This window comes from Apodemus sylvaticus, chromosome 10 (assembly GCF_947179515.1).
Source record: "Apodemus sylvaticus chromosome 10, mApoSyl1.1, whole genome shotgun sequence".
Taxonomy (NCBI): Eukaryota; Metazoa; Chordata; class Mammalia; order Rodentia; family Muridae; genus Apodemus; species Apodemus sylvaticus.
Window position 1 is genome coordinate 29344648 of NC_067481.1, and position 24399 is coordinate 29369046.

A 24399-nucleotide genomic window follows, 5' to 3' on the forward strand; every position below is an offset into this window, starting at 1 on the left:
ACTACAATAGTTCTTTTAGGCAGAGTGTAGATGAGAAAACTGTTAGGAAAAAAGAGCAGCTCTTTTCCAAGTCTTTCTTTACTGGGAGTGATGGAGTCCTAGCATGTAGGAGACAGAGACAGGAAGAGGATCAAGAGTTCAAGGTCATCCTTGTACTACAAAGCACAAGAGACCAGCCTATTTTACATTAGATCAGGCCTCCAAAAAGTTAAAAAGAAGGCTGGAGGGATAACTCAGTCTATCTAAAGGGAATTGCCACCAAGCCTGAAAACCTGAGTTCAGTCTCTAGGACCCATGTGACAGGCGGAGAACCAACTCCTGCAGGTTGTCTTCTGACCTCCACACTCACACTCCAGTAATAAATCAATCTAAATCTGAAATGAATAAACACTAGTCAGCTATTTTACAAGTCAATGACAAAAGGAGTTTTTTTTTTTTCCTAATAGATAGTATACTACATATTACATGTTTGTATTTCCAGGCAACAAAACTTGTTGCTTCTTGAGACTTATCAGCCTTTACTGTAAACTATATCATTTTTGCTTCTTTGTTCTTAAATAACAATCCTCTTCTTTCTCATTAAATGATAGCAAGTGTTTTGTTTTTCTTTAATTAACAGAATGAAAAGTTGCTAGCCTGGTATCTATTCCCAATTTTAAAAAACATATTTTGGGAACAGAGATCCCCAAACTACTATTTGACTTTATTTTCTAATAAACCTTCATGCCTTAAGGGGAAAGCAAGTAGGAATTTAATCAGGGTCTATCTAATAGAAAGCTGGAAAGATGGCACAGATTTCTTGTGATTCAAGCCGGTCACTGGAATCATCTTCCCAAATGAACTCCTTTTTAAACATATGTAAGACTGAATATGCATTAAACAGCTAAAGTGAAGAGTCTTCTTTAAACCCAAGTTTTCCTTTCCTAGTTCATCTATACTCCAAAATACAAGGAAAATTCCCAACTCTATTTTGCTTTTATCACTTTATGAGAAAAACAGAACTCTAGGAAGGGGTCAAATACGTCAAAGATGCCTTGAGTTTCTCTGCTCCAGATCTAGAAAACTAAGTATCACTATATGCTTCTTTCTCTGTGGACTGACCATTTAGATAACTGATAGGGACAAGATGTACAGTTATGTCAGCCTGACAGTATTCTACTCTCAAAACAAAGTTCTTGGGCTGGAGAGATGGCTCAGCAGTTAAGAGCACTGACTGCTCTTCCCAAGGTCCTGAGTTCAAATCCCAGCAACCACATGGTGGCTCATAACCATCCATAATGAGATCCAATGCCCTCTTCTGGGGTGTCTGAAGACAGCTACAGTGTACTTACATATAATAAATAAATGAATCTTTAGGAAAAAAAAAAGTTCTTGAAAGGTAAACACTAGTCTTGAACTTCGTTGTCATTCATGTTTGGTACTGTATATATTAAATGCTTCAATAAAAGTCACAGAAAAGTTAGCCAAAAAATAAAAAAATGGAGATCCTGTAGAAAAATACCAAGTGGCAGATTTAAATCCCTAAAATGAAACACGTGACATCACTGTCCAGCCATTTTACTTCCTAACAGAAGCAAAGATGGCAAGTACCAGAATCCTTGTCGTATTCTCGAGCTAGTAGCTTTAATTTTATATATTGATTTTAAAAAGTTGATTAGTTAAATACCAGCTTATGTGTATAAATGATTTTTGAAAATATGTATTTCAAATATGCTCTTGGCTCTACTCGAAGGTACTGAGCCAGATAATTGGTGTACTTTAGCTGATCTAGCCAACCAGGAAATAGGACTGCTTTTCCAGATTTTAGAATAGGGAAAATGATGTTCTAAGACTTTATATATTAGTAACCAGCAGGACTAAGATTAAAAGTCATTTCTATTAAAACTGTGAGATACACAAATGACTGTGAAGTTGACTTACTTATATAATGGATCATATATTCTGCAACTGTAATAAAGTACAAAATAATAGCGCGCTTGATTTTTAAAATCAGTCACTGAGGTAAATACCTTAAGAGAAGGAACCTAAGAGAATAAACAAATTACCAAAGACCTCAAGGCTGCATATACGGGACAGTGCAACTTCAAAGTCTTAGCCTCTGCATGGCAATACTTCTCCAGCAGAGCCTAAGCCAGTCCTTAATATTAGTCTTATATTAATATTATACATATTTTCAAGCCTACAAGTTTTAGTTTCCTTATATCCTAAATATACAAGGATTTGTATACAACTCTTTCATGTACTAACATACACAAAATAGTCAGACTGTTACTCAATTTTATGCATTAGGAAAGAAACCAGCAGAGAACTATATGTAAACCCAGCACTGAGAGGAGACTCTCAGTTCCTGTGGGGTTCAAGGCTAGCCTAGGCTACACAACTTGTCTGAAAAACAAATAAATTAGGAATGAAAATAAATGATCAGGTACCTAGTTTTAGACTGTATAAGAAAACTAATTTCTGAGTGTTAAAAATCAAATGTGAGCTAGCCTATGAATAAAAAGAACCACATGGAAGGAGCTACTTCCATTCTTAAATCTGAATTAGGATTTAAGTATTTTTTACAATCACTTAGATAGTAATTATAGTCTATGAATCTTCACTTCAAGTCATATACAAAAGATGAATCTGAACAGATCAGATTCTTTGAGTTTATGAGTGAGAAAACAGGAAAGCAAATCCATAAACATAAGATGTGGAAGGAGGTCCACACAGGCTGGGTAGAGAACTGCAGCACCCCACACTCTGAGCACCCCCACAAGCAGGCTGGGGATTTGTCACCCAGGAGTACAAAGGAAAGAAAGGGCGACATCTGAGCAAACAATAGTGAATAGGCTTTGAAAAGCTTTCACAACTTTGATGTGCAAATAACTGAAGGGAAGGCAGTTAAGTCTTACGAATTTAGACTTTTTTTTCTTTTAGTTTAAAATATATTTTATAGTAGCAGGAAAATATGACTTTCCATAGTTGTTATTTAAAACTATAAAATTGCTATCAAACCTTACATCAGGCAAAGGATAACTCAAACAAAATAAACCTACATTCTGTGGCTAACCATTTGCAACACAGAGCGTAAAAGCTATTTGTCCCTCAATGCTCAGAAGCTAAACCCAGAGCTATATACAAACTTGGACCTGGTACTCGGCTCTTGATCTTCCTTCCTCTTCAACATTCAGACCACGCTGACCTTATATTTATGTACAAGCACAACAGAGAATCAATCCCCTTTTCTTTCTTTCTTTTTTTTGGTCTGTGATTTCCAAACACAAAACCGAGTTCCATTTAGGAACCTACAAAATAATAGACATCCTAGCTTGAGGCCGTTTTCCATTGTTTGAATCTGCGTCAGAAATGGTTACAAAGGAGAGACTCATGGTCCTAAGAAATTAAAACAAAACAAAACAAAAAAACAAAAAACAAAACACCAGCGAAGCAGGAGCTTCCAAGAGAGACTGGACGGAGTACCTGAGTATCCTTGGTAGGTTCTGCGTCAGCGCTGGCACACCGGTAGAAATAGAAAAGTGCACAAGCAGCAAAACAGAGAGAGATACTAAGATCGCAGAATTAATGACCACCGCCCCGCCAACAAAGCCAAACACAAACAGCAGCATGCATCCAGGATTCATGGCGCTGTGCTGGCATGGTGAAATGTCCGAACCAGGAGGCCTACACAGGGGCCAAAAGGGTATCTTTGTAGTGAGGATCTGTCATTCAGCTGCTGCCACAAAAACAATGCCAGCAGCAGCAGCTTTCCACTCCATCCTGCAGCGGCTCCCAAGCGATGACGTCATTCCGCTCCCCCCACCTCATAACCATAGAGCTGCGGCTCCTAGCATTTATGCAGCAACCCCAAGGAGAGCCAGCCTATTAACTACGTTCCTCTCCACTAAGAGTCTTGGCTTAGTTCATTGGCTACAATACCTAGCGATTTACATAATTTATTCACACTCCTACATCAAACAGATGGCTAGCTAATCCTTTTAAACATGGCTCTGTGCAACAAAAAGGACCAATTATATGGGAGAAATGAAAAATTTCAGCATACCCACAGACTGGAAAATTTCAAACCTACTCTGATTCTCCATCAAGTATCAAGAAAATAATTAAAACCCTGCACCATATTGTTTATAATTTATAAAGCTCATAATTTAACTTTTTAAATGGTATTTCTATTTTGGCATGCTATTCTTTTCCTTTCCTGTAGAGATTTTGGGGGAGCAGACTAAATATTATTCTCAGACAGAAAAACAGGAAAAACAGAAACAAAAAGATGGCTTATTGATTTCACATTTTCTTAGGCAAAAAGTATGTATAACAAAGCTTACCTAATCCTACTGTGAGCCGTAGCCTCTAGCTGGTCGTTCCCTGAGAGCTGGTGAAGTTTAGTTCTTTCTAAGTGTTCCATATAATTATGGATCATCTAGTTTAAGGAAGAAAAAACAAAAAATTTAAGGCTCTCACCTAAAATAAAACACAAATTATAACAATGGAAACATTTTGGCACAACTTTCTTACAAGATTATTGAATTTCATGTAAAGAAATAAGTCCTAAGGATGAAAGACTTGTGGTAGCAAAGAAATAGCAAATGTTCACAGTTAAGACACTAAAAGCAGTAAATATAGCTAATATCTATCTTCCTTTGTATTAAATAGCAATTTTGTAAAATTTGTGATTTTATTAAATGAAAAATATTGGTATAAATACAAATTAGTACACAGACTTTGGTAGGAGGTTCTAATAGACTACTGATTAACAATAATAACATTTAAGAAATCTATCCACTTAAATGGAAAACAAAATTAATGCCAAACTTGAGAAAAAAATTCTGTACATTTATCTTTCCATACTAATGGTGGTTACCAGAAAAAAAATTAATTTCAATTCAAAGACAGTATTTCTAATTATTTTTATAAATTTATAGTTGAAAAAATTTCAAATTACTTTCTTCTGTGCTTATTTACTAACACCAGTATTTAATATAACCAACAATAATAGTAACAAATTAACAGAAATAAAAATTAAAATTAGAAAATAAAAGTCAAAAATTACTTTGCTTCTGAGTCAATGATAAGGAACCATATGATAGAAAAGCTAAATATGGATGGGAGTTTGATCTTCAGGACTCACATGGTGGAAGGAAAAGTTACAAGTTATACTCTGACCTTTACATAACAGAGAGAGAGAGAGGGAGGGAGAGGGAGAGGGAGAGGGAGAGGGAGAGGGAGAGGGAGAGGGAGAGGGAGAGGGAGAGTTTTAAAAATAGTTTTTAGAAAACAGTTCAAGATCTGACAAATCTAAGTGACGTCCATGGGAACTCACATATACCTGGCCTCCACACAAATACAAATAAAACAAACAAAGGCTGGTCATAATGAGAACTGCTAACAGAAAAGAAAAATGAATACAGAATCACAAGGATATTTACATGTTTTATTTAAATGTCTATTTTTCTCTTCTATACCATTTTAAGAATTTTGAATAAAAAATTTTGGTTGTATCAGCAAATCAGGAATAATGAGCTGCTTTCTTCTTGTATCAAGAAGAAACTTCAAGAAAAAATAAACTGAGACTAATACAGCAAACTGAATGTTGGACCTAATGTATGCTAATAGCATTAGTTGAGTTCTCACAGCTAGAGAGTAATCATATAGAGGTGATTTGCTCAAATGGAAGGATGTTAAAAAGGAAACTTCCTTCAGATTGTCTTTATAAGTAATTCATTAATAAGCAAAATATAAAGATAGAACCAATTTTATATCCAAATAGATTGATTCTCTATTATCGTAAATGCTTAAATATTTAAAATTTAGAAAACACTATATTTGAAACCTTCAAAGAACTGATTACAGAGATAATATCCTGGAATTCCAAAATGGTCTAATACAAAAACACAGACCACACTAAAGTAGCCCTTACTAGGACAGAGAAACAGCAAAACAGCAGCTATCACCCTGAATGCCAACCACTTTAACAGAAATAGTTTTAATTTAACCCTCACTATATCACAATTTTACAGATAATCCCAATGTAAAGGAGAGAATAACTTGCCTAAATTTAATAGCTAACAATCAACTGTTTCCCACTATTAGCTTTAAAGCTGGGACTCAAATCTGTTTGATGCAGCTACTTGAGTAGTTCAAAGCTGTAGGACCCTGGATGCATCTGGCCTCCTAGTTTGCTCTCCAGGCAAGCAATGAACTAACTCATTGTCCTTTCTTCCTCACACCCACAAGAAAATCCCACGCCCTAAGGCATTTCCTAATATATTTAAAATCACAAGCTATACATCACAAGCAAACAGAATAAAAAATACACTGCACATAAAACTTTTAAAATAATTCACATTATCGTTATGATTTTAAAAAGGAGGGGGGTGATGGAGCGAGGGGAAGGCCAACATTCAGATAGAAAAAAGATGTGAAAGAGGACCGGGCCATTTTTTATACAAGGTACAAGCAAGTCTACCAGTTTTAGTCCTCCTCCATCTCAGATAAGCTATTAATTTCCCAGTAAGCAAATTAATTAACACAGCTAGAAGTAAATCAAAACAGCTGGACCCATCAAGGATTCAACTGTATTGTCTGAAAATCTGTTGTTTAGGACAGGCACAGACTGCCCTTGGTTGCATTGTCTTCACAGCAAAAGCTGACTCCCCACTGACAAAACCAAAAGGCAAAACAAGTAGACTGGAGCATAGTGTTTGTAGTCTCCTTGAATCTTCTACATACAGCTCTCCAAGCTCTGCCTTAACACCAGTGGGCCCATGAGACTCAGAAAGCTCAGAAAAACTCAGAAAGCAAAGGCTCAGAAAAGCATCTAGAGCACTCAGCCCGTGGGGTTAGAGGTAAGAATAGGTACTTTGAAGGTTCATCCTCAGCTACAAAGCAAGTTTGAGTCCAGCCTGAACTGCATGACATCCTGTCTTAAACAATAGCAAAGATAGCTCAGTAGTTAGGAGTGCCAGATGCTCTTCCAGAATGCCCGGCACTCACATGGCACTTCAGTTCCAGGGGATCTGACACCATTCTCTGGCCTCCATAGGCACCAGATATACAAATGGTATGCAGAACTACATGCAGGCAAAAATACCCATACACATAACATATACCACAGATACATACACATACAGCATAGAAAAAAACCCTAAAATCATAGAATCAGGAAGACCAGATTTTATAACTAGTCACTAACTAGCATAGGACCTTGGGTACATCAACCTACAATATCTTTCTAAAAATTTCAAAGTGTATAATATGGAAAAATGGTAAGTTGGCCAAAGAAAACACTAAGAATGTACTTATATGGTCTCAGTATGAAACTCTCCCAACCCTGCACAAAGTTCACACATGTAGTAGGTAGCATAAGAAAACTAGTCATGTGGTCCCAATGCTTTAAAATAACCACTCCTCACCCCTGTGCTGTCTTCAAGGAATGTCTTTTAGCCAGTCAGCAGTCAGTGTCATGTTAACACTATCAACTTCACAGAATCTGGAATCACTGTGCACATCTGTGAAGGACTTTGCAGATTAACTGTGATGGGAAGAACTCCCCTAAGTGTCGGTGTCACACTCCATGGATTTGTATCTCACACTGCATACATGGGAAAAAGCTTGCTGATCATATGTATGCTTTATGCCTCCTGACTGTGTACAATGCCCAGCTGCTTCAGGAGCCTGCTGCCACACCTTTCCTGCTATGATAGACTGTAATCTGAACAGTGAACCAAAAGAAACACCTTCTTACCTCCATAGCTTTGTTGGGAAACTAAGTTAACTTAGTTAGTTGCTTGGTTGCTTGGTTAGTTTTATGATAAAGGGTCCTGTTGATTATCTAGACTGACTTAGAACTCACTACTCTAGGCTGCCTCCTCAATCTCTATGTACTGATAAGGTACTTTATAAGAACATATCACATAGGGCTGGAGAGGTGGCTCAGTGGTTAAGAGCACTGACTGCTCTTCTGAAGGTTCTGAGTTCAAATCCCAGCGACCACATGGTGGCTCACAACCATCCTTAATGAGATCTGATGCCTTCTTCTGGTGTGTCTGAAGACAGCTACAAACAGTGTACTTACATATAATAAATCTTTAAAAAAAAAGAATATATCATATATAGCAAGATATGTGTTCCTTTAAGCAAAATCAATAATACAAACAAATTTATTATTTGATTAAAGAATGGTCATTCACATTTTCAAAAAGTAGAATAAATTTCCCACTGTTAGCAGTAAACAATGTGTTTTGTCAAAGTAATATTTAAATAATTCTGTGTCTGTAAAAATAAATTCTACCTTCCTTGAAAATAACAATAAATAGACTACAGAGTCCCTTTCTCTGGCGTTTACCTATAAAAGGTACACTAAGGGATTACAGAGCTATTTGTTCTTGCTAATTAAATGGAGCTTCTAGAGCAAATGGATAAACAGAAAATTTTAGGTTATAGTGAACAGACTCACATTTTAAAGCACCTTATCCATGTTACATAAGCCTACTTTGAAGCAAATAAAATAGAGTCTATCAGGGCAAAAAAACAGAAGCCACTGGTAACTGCAGGAGAGTATCCTATGAAAGAGCTGTCAGTCAGCAAAGGAAAAGCTGTCTGAGGACTGTACAGGCCCAGGTCTCTGGCTTGGTAACTAAGCTTTCTTCAGACCATTTTTTTTTCTCAATAATGCACATCTCTAAAGGCATGGAAACAGACAGAAAACTTATAATACCTTTTCACAGGAAATAGATGGCAGGTTTTAAAATTTCTATAAAAATGAATCTTCATTTTTATTAAACAGATATTAGGAAAATAAAATATCACTTTATATTTGCTCTTTAAAGAATGTATATATTTAAAAAGAACATAAATAATTTAAACATACTTTAATACTATATTGCAATTTAATAATCTCCAATTACTAAAAAGTTATAACTTTATTTTAAAATAATTCATTACTATTAACTACTTATTACATTTAAACATATTTCTCCAAATATATTTTGTAATTATCATCATTAACAAATAAGCAATGCAAGTAAATACTATATATATATAGGACCTTACTCTGATATGGAAATCAATGGTGTAAAAACCATCAACAATAGGCTTTTAACTGCCAAGTTTTTAAAAATACCCTTAATATCTAGTAAACAATATATTATTAAAACATGGGTTTTTTTTTTACAGATTTATTCATGTATTATATCTAAGTATGCTATAGCTGTCTTTGGACACTGCAAAAGAAGACATCAGATCTCATTGCGGATGGTTGTGAGCCACCATGTGGTTGCTGGGATTTGAACTCAGGACCTTTGGAATAGCAGTCAGTGTTCTTAACAGCTGAGCCATCTCGCCAACCCGCAACATGGGTGTTTTTAACTTAATTAAAAAAAAAACTATTATTTTTTTAATTAAAGAATGGTCATTTTCAAAAAGTAGAATAAATTTCCTAAAGTTAGCAGTAAACAATATGTTCTGTCATCTTTCCAGGGCCTTATGACCCTTTATGATAAAACTTTTGTTCTACCTGTATCAATTCTGTGACAATTTGTAATGCTTAACCCCAATCCCATGAATGGGAAAGAAATTCTGCATATTCAAAGCAAATGAAATTGAGTATAATGTGATGTTATGATGCTTAAAGCAGCACTTTGGTCCCTACCATAGGCAGGATAGGTTACACAGCAATGGAAGAAAAGCAGGAACTGAAGTCTACAAATAAGACTGTGGGAGCATGAGCAAAGCCCTGGACTCAGTCACCATCACCTAAATAAATAGGTAGATGAAAAGCTAGAATCAAGCCAGGCAGCGCACCAGAATCAAGTACACCTTTGATCCTGGTACCCAGGAGGCCGATCTCCGAATTCTAGGCCTGCCTGGTTTACAGAGGAGTTCCAACACAGCTAGGGCTACACAGAGAAATCCTGCCTCAAAAACCCAATCCAAACAACACACACACACATACACACACACACACACACACACCTAGAATTGGGTATAACATAAGACAGGATTAGTAAAGGAAAATGGCCAAGAAAGGTGGCACACACTTTTAATCCCAGAATTGGAGGCAGAGGTATGTGTGAGTTCAAGGCCAGCATGGTTTGCATAGTATATTCCAGGCAGCCAGAGATATAGAAAGAAGAAGGAGAGAGAAGATGGGAGGACGGTAAAATTCATTTAGTTATGTGAATCCCAGACTGACCATAACACACAGGAACATATGTCACATTGACAAGACAGAAACACATATAATATGCTAAAGACTAATGGACTCTTAAAAACAAGGGTCACAAAGGGATTATATGCTGCAAATACTAATGTAAAATACTAAAGCAGGCTGGAGAGTTGGCTGAGCAGTTAAAAACCCTGGACCTAGGTTCAGTTGCCAGCATTCGTGTGGAAGCTAACAACTATCTGTAATTCAATTCTAGAGGATCTGATGTCCTCTTCTGGCCTGTGTAGCCACTGCACTTACAAGCAGACAGGACACTCATACACAAAAATAAAAATCTAAAAGTTAATAAATAAATCTCAAAAAACTAAAATGCTAAAAATTAGAATCATTTAAATTCATTTTAATGTGTTATAAATTTGATATAACTTAATATAAAACATAATATGTTATAAATAATACAAGTCCTTTACAACTAAATTATATATGTAGAGTCTATACCAATGCAGCATTTTCCTGACTGGTAGCAAATCAATTTTTTCAGCATCATGTCAACATTTTATTGTATGCATAAAGGTCTTGCTAGCCAACTAAGTAACTGTCTTAAGTAACTAAAATTATTCTGAGGCATATAAATTTCCTACTGAAAAATTTAATTCCAGATTTAAAAAGAATAAAAGTCAACTTAGGTAAATGCTATATGACACACTTTCTGGAAATGACGCCTATGAATTATTCTAACTTTCCAAGGAAAATGTAGTTATAAAGGCCATCTCTGTGCTCCAGTACTAACCTAGTAAGGACAGACACCCACCTCAGTGTGTCTCTGATGCAGTGCATTATATTCCTTCTTCAGTTCTGCTTCTCTCTCTTCAAGTCTGCTGACTGCAATCAAGATACATATACTTAATCAAACAAATACAAGAGACTTACTTATAAAGTCTGTCTCTAAAATAGTGTATGTTATCCAAAGCTTTAGCAACTTTAGCCTTCGCCCAGTACTTCATTCGAAATTCTGCACAAAGTGACCACATTTCACTATCCTTAAATAAGAGAAGAGAGTAAAATGTCAGATTGGTTCTCTAACATATACATGTGTATCAGATCATCCTTTTACGGCTTTTTATACGATAGAGAATTCAGAAACAAAAATCACACAAGTCTTATCCTTGTGTCAGATCCCAGATGGTTGATTTCAACTCAAACATTTCAAGTATCAAGTTCTTTTTTCAGTACTAGCAGGATGACATCTCACTGTACACATTCTCTGCTTTGAGTCTTCTTGAGTTCAGGGTCTCATCTTCTTTTATTTAGCTCCCTCTGCAGGTGGATTTTGTGAAGTGCACTGATGTGGAGCTGGCTCACAAAATGGAAAAAAAAATTTAGATTCTGAGATACAAAATGTCACCATAGAATTTTAAAGGAGACTTGCAGTAAATAGAATGATTCAGAGCAGAGGGGTTCCAGGAAACTGATGAAGAAATAAACAACACTGGTCTGAACTTTAATGAGCAAGTTCCAGATACACTGCTACTACAGTAGTAAACCATGAGGCAGAGGCAGAGGCAGAGGCAGAGGCAGAGGCAGAGGCAGCCTGGGTCGGCAGCTGAAGAAGCCCACCGTGGCTAAGGGCAACAGAACAGCCACTGTGTTAGTGACATAGTCAAGAGACTCATTTAAGTCTGCTGGAAAGTCATGATTAAATGGAAACATTCTCTGTGTAAGGTCAACCAATGAGCTGCAAACACAGCTCCTGTCAACTTCAAAAGCACATAGACATTTTTATATGCTGCATGTTTACATGTGAAGCACCGAGAACATTAATGTACTGCCCAGCTTGGGGTTTATATACATTTGCCTGCCAGAATTTGCTGGAATGTCTTATAACTATGTCATTATTTAGGAGAACCCAAATTCTTTTTTGTTATAATTTGTTTGTTACTCAAGCCTATATGTCTTTGACTCATTAAATTTGCACCATGGTCAATGTTTGTGTAGTGAACTTTCTTACATAGACACGTGATGAGCACATCTGCTTTTGAGTTTATGCTGTGACCCAAAGCAATAATAAGCCACTACTAATATAGATGTACTAGGATAACACAACAGATGCTGAAACCTGGTGCTTCTCATTTAAAACAAACAAAAAAAAAAGTAAAGAAAAAATCCAGTAAATCTATGCAAATTGTGGATATTTAGTAACAACTTCCAAATAAAATTTGTGAAGGATTAGTAAAAAAAAAAAAAAAAATGCAATGTCATTTATTTACATGATGAAGACCACTTAGCAGTTCAAAGTACTTGCTTCTTTTGCAAAGGACCCAAGGTGCATTTCCAGCACCCACATCTGGCAGTAAGTCCAGCTCCAGGGGATCTGATCTGCTGGCCTCCAAAGGCACTTACACTCAGGAGCTCACACTCATGTATATGTAAACACACAAACACACAGAGACATATACAGAGATATATAAATAAATAAGTGAATAGAATTAAACCTTAAAAAGGTGCAAAACATTGCTTACAACATATTAACTAAGCTTATTTAAAAGTTTAAAGAAATCCTGAGACTACCAGACAAATATTTTTAATGATTCATCTTTGTCAATTCATATTTTTATACTTTTTATTACATTTATTTATGTTCTGTGTATACTGGGAGGGGTTGCATGTATGCCACAGTATTGTGTGAAGGTCAGAGGACTTCCTGCTGCGACTGGTTCTCTCCTTCCACCATATGGGCTCTATGAAAATCCCAGGATTGGTAGCAAGTGCCTTTACTAACTAAGCCACCTCACTAGCCCTATTAATCAATGTTCTCTTGATAATGTGCATAAAAACAAAGAAGAAAGAAAGACTAAGGCTAAAATAAAAGCCAATATCATTTATAAACTTCAACTTCAAATGTATTACAGATTAGAGCCCCATGACTCTGTCAACAAACTTGAAATAGATTCATAAAATTTATATTAATGCCACATTGACATACTGTTTATAGCATACCATGAACTGCCCTACAAACTGGATATAAGATGATCTGATTATCATATTATGATATCATTTTATATAATTTTATATTCAATTTAGAAAGAAGGATACTATGGCAATATGACTAACTTGCTAAAGGTCACAAAGATGATTCTTTCCTAATGTAGGCATCTGGGTACCATGCTATAGTGCCTCAAGAAATGTGCGTTTATCCAGGCATGTTAGATTACATCTGGAATCATAGCATTTGGGCAGTGAGGCAGAATGTTTGGTTATAGTGAATTCCAGGCCAGCCTGGGCTATAAATCCAGCCTCCAAAAAGGCAAAAGAGAAATATTACCTAACCACCCTGAGTGTGGAGGACTCAAGAAATGGTTCATGGTTAAGAGCATTCACTGTCTTGTAAAGGACTCAGGTTCAATCCCCAGTATCCACATGGTGACTCAAGATATGTGTAACTCCAGATCCTAGAGCTCCAACACACTCTTCAGACCTCCTCAGGCACCAGGCACATGCACTATACACAGACACGTAATGCAGGCAAGACACTCATACACAGAAAACAAAAATATTCATAAACATTTTTCACTGCCAGGGGATGAGATTCAAACAATTCCTTTTTCTTACAGGATAATCCAGTCTCAGAAACATAAGAAAGCATCAAACTGCCAAGTGAAAAATGCATACTTGGCTTTATGAATCATCTGGAAGACTATTCTTGTTTGGATATGGTTTGCCCCAGGCGTTCATATGTTGCAGGCTTGGTTCCTGTGGTGGCAGTGTTGGTAGGCCTGGTGAGATCCCTAAGTGATTGGAGACTGTCCTTGGAAGAGATTAAATCTCATCAGATTTCTGAATTCTCATAAAAGCAAGTTGTTGAAAGAAAGAACCTCATCCCGAATTGCCCACTGGCTTACTGTTTGAAGATGTTCCCAATATTATGTTGCCATTGGTTACCAAGCCTATGCCAGAGGCCCAGTAAGTCCCAAATCCTTTCTCTTCCACTTTGGACCTCTAGAACTATGAACTAAATAAATCTTTCTTTATAAAGTTGGCCTGCTTCAAGTGTTTTGTTAATAGTAATGAAAAACCCATTGATATATGCATTAAAAAGAATAATCAACATACTATAGATCAAGCTGGCTAAATTAAGAAATATAAGACAACAAATACTTGCTGAAAATGGGAACAAATAGAACGTTCATACATTGCTGGTAGGAGTAAAATGTTAAACTCAATTTTAAAACAAGCTGAGTGGTGGTGGTGGTGGTGGTGGTGGTGGTGGTGGTGGTGGTGGTGGTAGTGGCACACACTTTTAATTCCAGCGTTTGGGAGGCAGAGGTAGGTGGATCTGTCTGTGTGAGTTTGAGGCTAGCCTGGTCTAAGAAGTGAGTTCCAGGACAAAGAAACCCTGTATTAAAAAACAAAACACAAAACAAAAAAATCAAATTGAAAAGACTTTGGCAAGAATTAACAAACCTGAATGTCTGCCAACCCTACAACAAATTATTTTATTGCTAAGAAATACATATATGTACCCAATATTATAGTTTAAATATGAAATGTGCCTTAAAGGCCTGTGTGTTATAGGCTCTCTGAAAAAGTAACTGAACAGATATCAATAGGAGCAATACAAACACACATACACACACACACACACACACACACATCCAGCCAAACCCAAACCCAAACCCAAACCTCTTGTAATGATATGAAACAGATCTCACCTTCACTGAACTTTCACCGTGTTTTTATCGGGTGTTTTTATCAATGATAAAAAGCTTACTACCACACACTTAGAAGCATTAAATGGTGTTTAATCATCCAAAGCTGGAAAGAGCCTACTTGTCAACCCATGGCAAAGTAGAGAAAATATTCACATTCCCGAATTAGGAATACTATATGAGAATGAATACATTATTTTCAAACTCATTATGGACAAATGGTACAAGTAAGATATCAAGAAAAAACAGAAACTAAAAAATACAAAATAACACATAAAGTGTTAAATTACAGTAATTGCTTTTGAGACAGATTTAGTTGCCTATTAACTAGCCCACTCCAGTTCAAACACAATTTGTATCTATCTGCTCACCTAGGGACTCCCTTTAGCTTGAATATTCAATTCACTTAATATGTCCTCTAACAATTGTTATATGTATAGATATAGCAGAAGATTTAAATAAACTTCTCAGAATTTAGAGTGAAAATGCAGGCATGCTACCATAGTGGAGAAATATAGGAAATTATGAAATGAAAGTCCTATAACAGAATATAATGCTTTGCTATCTTACTGTCACATAACTTCAGTAATTAACTTCTCCGGGCTTATTTCCTTGTTTAGTAATAATAGTTCACATTAGGATTAAGTTAATATTTGCAAAGGACAAAGAGTAATACTGGCACAACAAAATATAGTAATTAAAGGTGCTTCTTAAAAGGAATGTTGTTTATCTGAAAACACCAATCCAGAATTGTATCTATGTAAATGGACAGGTGCTAAAAGTATATCATAGAAAATAAAAATACAAGACTATGCCAAGAATGGTTGTACGTATAATCATGGTGAAGGCATGAAGATCACAAGTTCTAAATAATAGTGAGTTCTGCAACAGCCAGAACTATATAATGAGACTCTTATCTTGACAAATAAATGGACTGGATCACCCAAATCTGCACCCCAATACCAACACTGGGTACCTCACAAGTGCTTGTAATCTCAGCTCCAAGAGAACCAATGCCCTATTCTGGTCTCCACATGCATGTGTATATCCACAGACAGAGAGACAGCTACACATTCATACACATACATACACATATATACACAAACACAAACTCACGCACACACTAAAAGTGAAAATAAAAGCCAGGCAGGGGTGGTGCATACCTTTAATTCCAGCACTCAGAAGGAGAGGAAAAAGGGTTTTTAAGTTCAAAACTAGCCTGGTCTACAGAATAAGTTCTAGGACAGCCAAGGCTGCATAAACTCTGTCTCTAAATAAGCAAATAGGTAAATAGGTGGATGGATAGACAGACAGACAATAGAATGAATGAATCTATAACCAAGCATGATAATACACGCCTTTAATCCCAGTACTAGGGAGGCAGAGGTAGGTGTATCTGGGCAGATGGTCTATGTAGTAGAGTTCCAGGCTAACTGGTAGTACAGAGTAAGACCCTATTTCAAAAAACAAAACAAACAAAAAAAAAACCCAAAAAAACCAAAACGCAGCTCATTCCTATAATCTTACTCAGGTAACCATCCTCCCTTCCCTACAAACCCTCTTTATCCCTCCTTCCACACCATAATTCCAACTGTTATGCTAATCTGAAATATCTCCCTCAAGTTCAGAAGGTGAGCACGTGGTCCCAAACTGGTATTCTGTTTTGGGAGGTGGTGGAAATGGTGTGAAGGGGCCTAACTGGGAGGTCAGTTTCTGGGCCATAACTCTCAATGTCACACCTGGTCTCTACACCTGGTTGATCCGTTTCCTGTCATATCCTGCCTACACAAAGGGTTAACATCTCTGAAACAATGAGCTAAAATATATCTTTCCTCCCTCAAGTTGTCCATTCAAGTTATTTTGTCAAATCAGTGAAAAGACTTAGCACACTATTTCTGAGTAAATTCAATATATCTATATTTATTTTAAAAATAAATCTAAGCCAGGTACGGCAGTGGTGGCTTTAATATCAGTAGTTGGGAGGCAGAGACAGGAGGATCTCTGTGAGTTCAAGGCCAACCTAGTCTACATAGTTCCAGACAATGAGAGTTACTTTGTAAGATCCTGTCTCAAAAACAACAATGACAAAAATAATAATAAATAAATTTAGACTCTGACTACTTTTCCCATCTGTGCCATCAAATTTTATTCTAGCAAATCATCTAACGCTTATACTACTATTACAATTATCTCCTGACAGGTGTTTCTACTTAGTTTTTGTTCTACAAACTGGGTAAAATACCATGCTTGAAATTCTTCAGTGATCCCTGTTTTGTTTAAAATAAGGAAACATTCTTAAAATTGTCCATGAGACTTTACAGAATCTGATGTGTCAAGTCACACCACTTTCATTCCCAAACCCCATAGAGAATGCTTGTTAAGGACTAAATTGGGTCCTCATCTCACAAACTCAAAGACAGAGGCCCCTAACTCCCAATGCAATTGTGTTTGGCAATAGCCTTTGGGAGTGTAATTAACAGGTAGAGAGAGTACTGACCCACCAGGACTGGTACCCTTGTTAGAGACACTAGAGCTCTCACTCCAAACACATACAGCGATATCCATGTGGGCATGCAGAAAAAAACATGACGACCTGCAAGCCAAGGAGAAGGGCTTCAGGACAGAAAAATAAAATAAAATAAAAATAAAATAAAATAGAATAGCAACCTGGGTACTGCTTGACTTTGACTCCTAGCTTCCAGACTGTGACAATAATATTTAAATTGTAAGCAGGGTGGTGGTGGCGCACACCTTTAGTCCCAGCACTTGGGAGGCTGAAGCAGGCTGATTTCTGAGTTCGATGCCAGCCTGGTCTACAGAGTGAGTTCCAGGACATCCAGGGTTACACAGAGAAACCCTATCTCAAAAAACAAAACAAAACCAAAAGAAAACAGAAAACAAAAAATTTAAATTGTAGTATTTTATTTTGACAGCTTTCATAAATTAAAACTAAGTATACCTTAGAAATGCTTAGATATGCATTGTATTCCCTAAGAGTTGCCCAGAGCCTATAGCTTACAGAAATAGGTCCTGACTAATTTTAATTAGCTTGCTAATTAAGTTTGGCTTGCATAGCTTCATTGAAATGTACCACTTTGTACAAAAAAACCTGAGAAATTAGTCATTATAACCCCAGTATATGACTGATTTCTGTGTTTCCAAATTTATCTGAATTATTATTTATCATCACTAGGACTGGCTTAATTTATTGACAAATATTCCCTATTTTGTTTTGTTTTGTTTTTTGAGACAGGGTTACTCTCTGTAGCCTTGGCCGTCCTGGAATTCATTCTGTTGACCAGGCTGGCCACAAACTCAAAGATCCATCCACCTGCCTCTGCCTCCCAAATGTTGGGATTAAAGGGGTACCACCTCCAGGCTGTTTTGTTTTTCTAAACATTTCAGGTTATCACTCCTTTTAATTCCTTCAGGTTCCATTCACAGCTTGCTAGCCATTAATTACTTTCTGCTTCAATTCTTTCCATGTGGCACTATTTTCTTATTTTTATCCTAAAAAGATATTTGAAGCTAGGTGAGATACTAAACACCTATAACCCAGCACTTAGAAAAGTGAGGCAAGTTGGTTTGAAATCAGTCTGGCAAAGAGACTTTGTTGACTGACTAATAGGTGGGTGGGTAGGTGGATGGATGTGAAGGAAGGGATGGATAGATATATTGATTAGATAGATAGATATATACATATATACAGATAGCTATAGGTATTAAATAAATAGGCATTACAGACTACTTGTCCCTTATGTGTTAGTTTTCTTTGTTGGAGACAAGATCTTACTATGTGGTCTTAGCAGCTGACCTGAAGCCCACTATGTATGTTAAGTTTTTTGATGTTATCTTTTCTTTCTTTTGTTTTTGAAGCAGGGTCTTACCCACTGTGAAGTCCAGGCTATCCTTAAAACTCAAAGTAATCCTCCTCAGAATCCTGAGGAGCAAGACTGTAGGTACGTATAGGTGCATCTGGTGTTTTAATGGACTTTTAAAAATAGATATGAAATTGAGCTCCATCTCCTGCCTCAACATAAACACAGCCCTCCCAGTCTCATTGCCCATGCTAAGAGTGGCACACTGTCTGTGGTCTCTGTGCTGTCTTCATAGTTTTGTCTTTTCCAGAGTGTCCTAGAGTTGGGATTACACAGTGAGCAGTCTTTTCAAACTGCTCTTTTCACTTAAAGAGTATGTATTTAAGGTCACTCCCTAACTTTTTGTGGCTGGATTATGTCCACTATATAGACTGCCAGTTTATTTTATCAGTTATTCTTGTAAAGAGCTAAATGGATGCCATTTCCATTAAACTCAAAATTTCATTTTCTTCTCTCTCTCTCTCTCTCTCTCTCTCTCTCTCTCTCTCTCTCTCTCTCTCTCTCTCTCTCTGTTTTGTTTTTTGTTCTTTCAAGACAGGGTTTTTCTGTATAGCCCTGGCAGTCCTGGAACTCACTCGTAGACCAGGCTGGCCTTGAACTCAGAAATCTGCCTGCCTCTGCCTCCCAAGTGCTGGGATTAAAGGCGTGCACTCACCACCGCCCAGATAAAAATCCATTTTAACTTAAAAATATGTTTTAATACATTTTCAACTAAGTTGAACTTGGTGGCACTTGGGAGACAAAGGCAGGAGAATTAGGTAGCCATTCTCAGCTACATACCAAGTTCAAGGTCTGCCTGGGATACTTTTGATTCTGCCCCCAAAATAAATGAAACAAACAAAAATATCCTCTTCTCTTTCCCAAGTGATTCACAATAGAAAGAATACACAGATAGTTGCTAAGCTCTAAATCCATTTAGCTTCAACACATAATCAAAAGCGCCACCTAATGAAAGCTCAGCTGAGCAAAGGCCCCTGATGAGTAGTCTCCTATTGCACAACACCACTCTAGTTACATGTCCTGCCCTATCCTGACCCATTATCAATGCTCACAACCAATCCTCTACCTCTGCTTCTAGTCTTCCAACTTAATGCATATGAATATAATAAACTTAGAAGCCATAACTTGTAAAATGTCTGTGTTTCCAAAGAAGCTACTGATTTATCAGAAACAATTTTTAAATTTTTACATGAAGATAGGCGGTGGTGCTGCATGCTTTTAGTCCCAGCACTCAAGAGGCAGGGGGAAATGGATTTCTGTGACTTTGAGGCCAGCCTGGTCTACAGAGCTAGTTCTAGGACAGCCAAGGCCACCCAATGAAAACCCTGTCTCAAAACAAACAAAAAAGTTAAATAAACAAAAATGTATACAAACAAGAAAAAACATAAGTCATGTGTCTTAAGAGAAGGGAAACATCCTCAGAGTTGCTTCACTAGCCAACTCCATCACTGTGCAAATGTATAATGTACACACATATGCTCTGCTAGGATAGCACTAGGTGATTAAAAAAAAGCTTCACAGGAATCTGTGATAAATGTAGTCCACCAGGCTGGAACATTATTATTCAGTCTTTAGCTATATAATTCTCATGGCTTATGCCCTACAGCAACCAAAGTTAAGGTTTAAATGTACTTTAGCTTATAAACATAAATAAAGTCTTCATAAAAGGCATTCTAGATCATAGAACCATGCTTTAAGAGTAGTGTATGTCTTTTGTCACTTGGAGTATGCCTCTGGCAATTATTTTATCCTTCCTAATGCCTACAAAAATATCTAGACAAAAACAGTTGACAAATTTCTGTGTTTCATGTTTTCTTTACTTAAACTATAATTTAAATACCAATATTACCTTTTTAAGCACATATATTCCAAATCCTATAACTATCATACAATATCACATAAATTCAGGAATTATGTACTATATCCGTATGCTCCAATATGTGCTAAGATCAATAATACAACTTCAGAAGTACTCATTCTTTTCTGAAAATATGATTCCATACAACAACATATTCAGTAAGCATAACTTAAGGACTAATTAATGGTAAATAGTATAACCATTTCTGAAAATACTACCTATTAACACAGAAAAAGCCACCTTGAGAGTCCTGAGTGCCACTGAAGAACCATTAAAGGGGGAAAATAGGGAAGAAGCAAAAGGAAAGTAGGAAGGAAAACCCCATCTCAGCAACAACTGTCCGTATCGGCCTCAAGTTCCATAGCATTAACCAACACCTAGGCTGCAGTGCATCTAAGATATATTAAAAGAACATTTCTTGTTAAGGAGTAAACCCACACTTTAAAAAGATCTCAAGAAAAACCTTAAACTCTTGTGATTATTATACTCATCAAGACTAGCTATATACAACCTAGCATTAACTGGAAATAGACAAGAACTGTTTATGATTATCCCCAAACAACAGATAGCCAATCTGCCTGTATTTAACTAATTTTCTGGGAAGCAAAACAAAATAAAACCATAGGGTCTAAAAGGGAAAGGGAGGAAAGATCAAGAAATAGAACATTCAAAAAAAATCTACAACTTTCCCCACTAACAAAAGCTGATGGAGATGCTTTAGCTCATTTTGGATGCTCTTTCTATCCAGCTTTCCAAAGAGCACAGGGATATGATTAAGGCAGGAAGAGCCACCTGCTCTGCCGGCTCAAAATTAGAGCTTACCTCCTCAGATTGGTGGCCTTTGCCAAGTTTGGAACACCTTCCATCTCTGTTGTCTTCTGCCCCATCAGACTGCTGATAGGCCTATGGGGGGAAGAAAGAGAAACAGACCCGCTAGAATGCCATATCCGACTATTATTTGCCTTCTCAAAAGGAATCATTAGTTCTTACTGTTCATGGAAGGCAGATAATCTAATTGTTACTGAACCTCAGAGGATTAACATTGGCCTTTCAGAGATTCTCCTTCAACAATTTAGCATCAGAAGCCCAAAAAGTAAACACGAACCAAGTGCTGACTTAAGAGCAAACCATCTCAAACAACACATCAATACAGTGATAGAAACCTGTCCTTGACCAAGGCCTTCACCACATCTGTCAGAAAGCTATTACATGTCATTACTCAAAAACAAAATGTTCAATGATATCTTAAAACTTCATGAATCCTTAAAAGGGAAGGGTGATAACTTCAACAACTTCCAGTGTTAGAAACTTTTAACAATCTATGTCACTGCCTTCGAGACGTCTTCCATAGCAGCCGCAACAGAAAGTTGGCTTCTTTCCAACCCAAAGTCTCTCTATAAAGAAGGGCCATGTTCTACCTCAGCACATATACCTTTGTTATCATCCACATGATTGCAAAATACTTCCTCATAATGTACCAAAACCAACAAAATGACTTCCTTTAATTTAATCTTCTGAACTTATAGGAAGACAGCTTGGTATCTGACTTATCCATTCGTCCCTTTATATATTTGAGAGGGGAAATCAATTAATTCATTTTTCATGTTTTCTAAATTAAATAGCCAGAAATTCTTTGATCTTTACTCATAAAAATTAAGTGCATATAGTTCTAGATATTAATTATAAGCTACACCTTTAATAATCTCAGTAGAAAACACTAGACTATGAAAGTAAAAAGCCTGAATATAGACAATAAACAAAAGACAGCAGAAGACAGTGTTATCAAATGATACGAAAGTAATGACTACCACCATTTACATAATTCTACTATTCTGATTTTCTGCTTTGCTTTTAAAAAAAAAACCTCAAGATTCTGAACCTAAAAGAACTAGACTCAAATTAAAATGAATTAAAAATAACCTTCTGCACAGTTAATTCCAAGGTCTATTTTTTTTCAGTAAGAAAATACAAATCTGAAACTTCTAAAGTTACCTTTAAAAAAACCATAGGTTTAAAAAAAATCCACAGATCATCAGCTATCCAACTTTATTGCTCTAGAAAATTATGTAGAAGAGATTTTCCTATTGAGATAAAACTTAAAAAGGTAAGATGACTTATTACAGGTTTTGTTTTGCGAGACAGGGTTTCTCTGTATAGCCCTGGCTGTCCTGGAACTCACTCTGTAGACCAGACTGGCAACGTATTACAGTATTATTCAAGCTTTTTCAGATTTCTTTTCCTTTGCAGTGCTGGAAAGTGAAGCTAAGTCTGTCTTAACACTGCGGAAACAAGCTACCATCCAGCAACGTCCCTGCTTTCTTCTCAAAATATTAACGTTTACTGAAAAGCACAGCAAAACACAAAAGAAAGTTTAAGCATGAAAACAGATCTTGTAAACTTAAAACTATCTATCTTCCTTGTGAGGTGTGAAAATCTCAACCAACAATCAACTCAATAATAGATCTTGCTTTGCAAGGGCTGCTAGGAGCCATTTATTCTTTTAAAACACAGTGTGTTAATGCCTATATACTTTTACATAGCTTTCAACTAATAAAGTGACTATTCCTTTGAAAAAGAAACAAGAGGTATTTTCCTTCTAATAACAAAGTTTCAAGATGAAGGCTTAGAGCATTTTCTTAGACTAAGATCTTTATCGAATTGACAAGGTAAGTGAATGTATCAGTGAGGTCCATAAGGGGTAGAAAGATCAAAACAGTCTTTAATACATGTTTTTAGTCTTCAACATTTTCCATTTAATTTTTAAAAATGAATTTTCAAGGCAAGCATGGTGGCATAAGCCCTTAGTCCCAGTACTGGGGAGGTAGAAGCAGACAGATCTCTCTGTTTCAAGTCTAGCCTGGTTCATATAGGGAGATTCTGTCTCAAAAATAGAGCTGGAGAGATGGGTCAGCGAATAAAATACTGACTGTTCTTCTAATGGTTACATGGCAGCTCACAACTATCTATAACTCCACTTCCAGGAGATCTGATAATCTTTTAAAACTTCCTCTGGCATAGGCACACAAGCGGTACTTAGTCATACATGCAGATAAACTCCACCAACTTGGAATTAATATTAAACAAAACAAAGGCTTTCCACTCAAAGGAAGCAAGGCAGAGTTAAAGAACGGTTTTCAAACAGCTTAAAAATCAATGCCATCTTGGGACTAGAGAGATGATTCAGAGGTTAAGAGAGAGCACTGGCTGCTCTTCCAGAGGACCCTGGTTCAATTTCCAGCAACCACATAGCAGCTCACAAATGTCTGTAACTCTAGTTCTAGAGGATCCAACACCCTCACAAAGGCATACATGCATGCAAAACACCAATGTATATAAAATATATATCTAGATAGATAGGTATCAATGCACACTAAATCTCTGTTTTTGTCATCACAAAGGCAATGAACACCCTACTATAGGGAAAGTAATCTAAACTCAGGAGCTGAGTGGAAGGCAATCAGTTCAGAGCAACTGGCCTAACAAGAAGTTTGTAACTACTCGTACTGCTAATATGTTGTTAACAAATGTCCAAAAAACCAGAAACTGACAGCACACAAATACTATGAAGTACTAAAAAATGTTCATATTCCTTGATCAGCTTACTTAAATATAGTCTAAGAAGATTATGACAAGAGGGGAAAATATAGATGTGAAAGTTATTTAGCATTAATATGCTTCATTATATTAGAAAAAAATGTCTATCCATCCAACCAACAAACCAACCAATCAGCCAGCCAGGTGGTAAAGGAAGGAAGCTCTAAGTTTTGTTGTTCTGATTCTAATCCCCCTGCA

General features: G+C 36.6%; 1 protein-coding gene across 7 annotated transcripts in view; it reads right to left on the reverse strand.

Annotated features, from left to right (window-relative positions):
* Window positions 1-24399, reverse strand: part of Spag9 (sperm associated antigen 9) — a 132801-nt gene that overhangs the window by 79242 nt on the left and 29160 nt on the right. For 4 of the 7 annotated variants that reach the window (XM_052193885.1, XM_052193884.1, XM_052193883.1 and 1 more), the window contains exons 3-4: window positions 10977-11047; window positions 4326-4420 (exon numbers count right to left, since the gene is read on the reverse strand). In XM_052193885.1, the coding sequence (XP_052049845.1) occupies window positions 4326-4420; window positions 10977-11047 (166 nt within the window). Of the gene's footprint in view, window positions 1-3465; window positions 3774-4325; window positions 4421-10976; window positions 11048-24399 lie in introns of those variants that run through there. The other 3 variants (XM_052193887.1, XM_052193888.1, XM_052193889.1) reach the window with 3 other exon arrangements.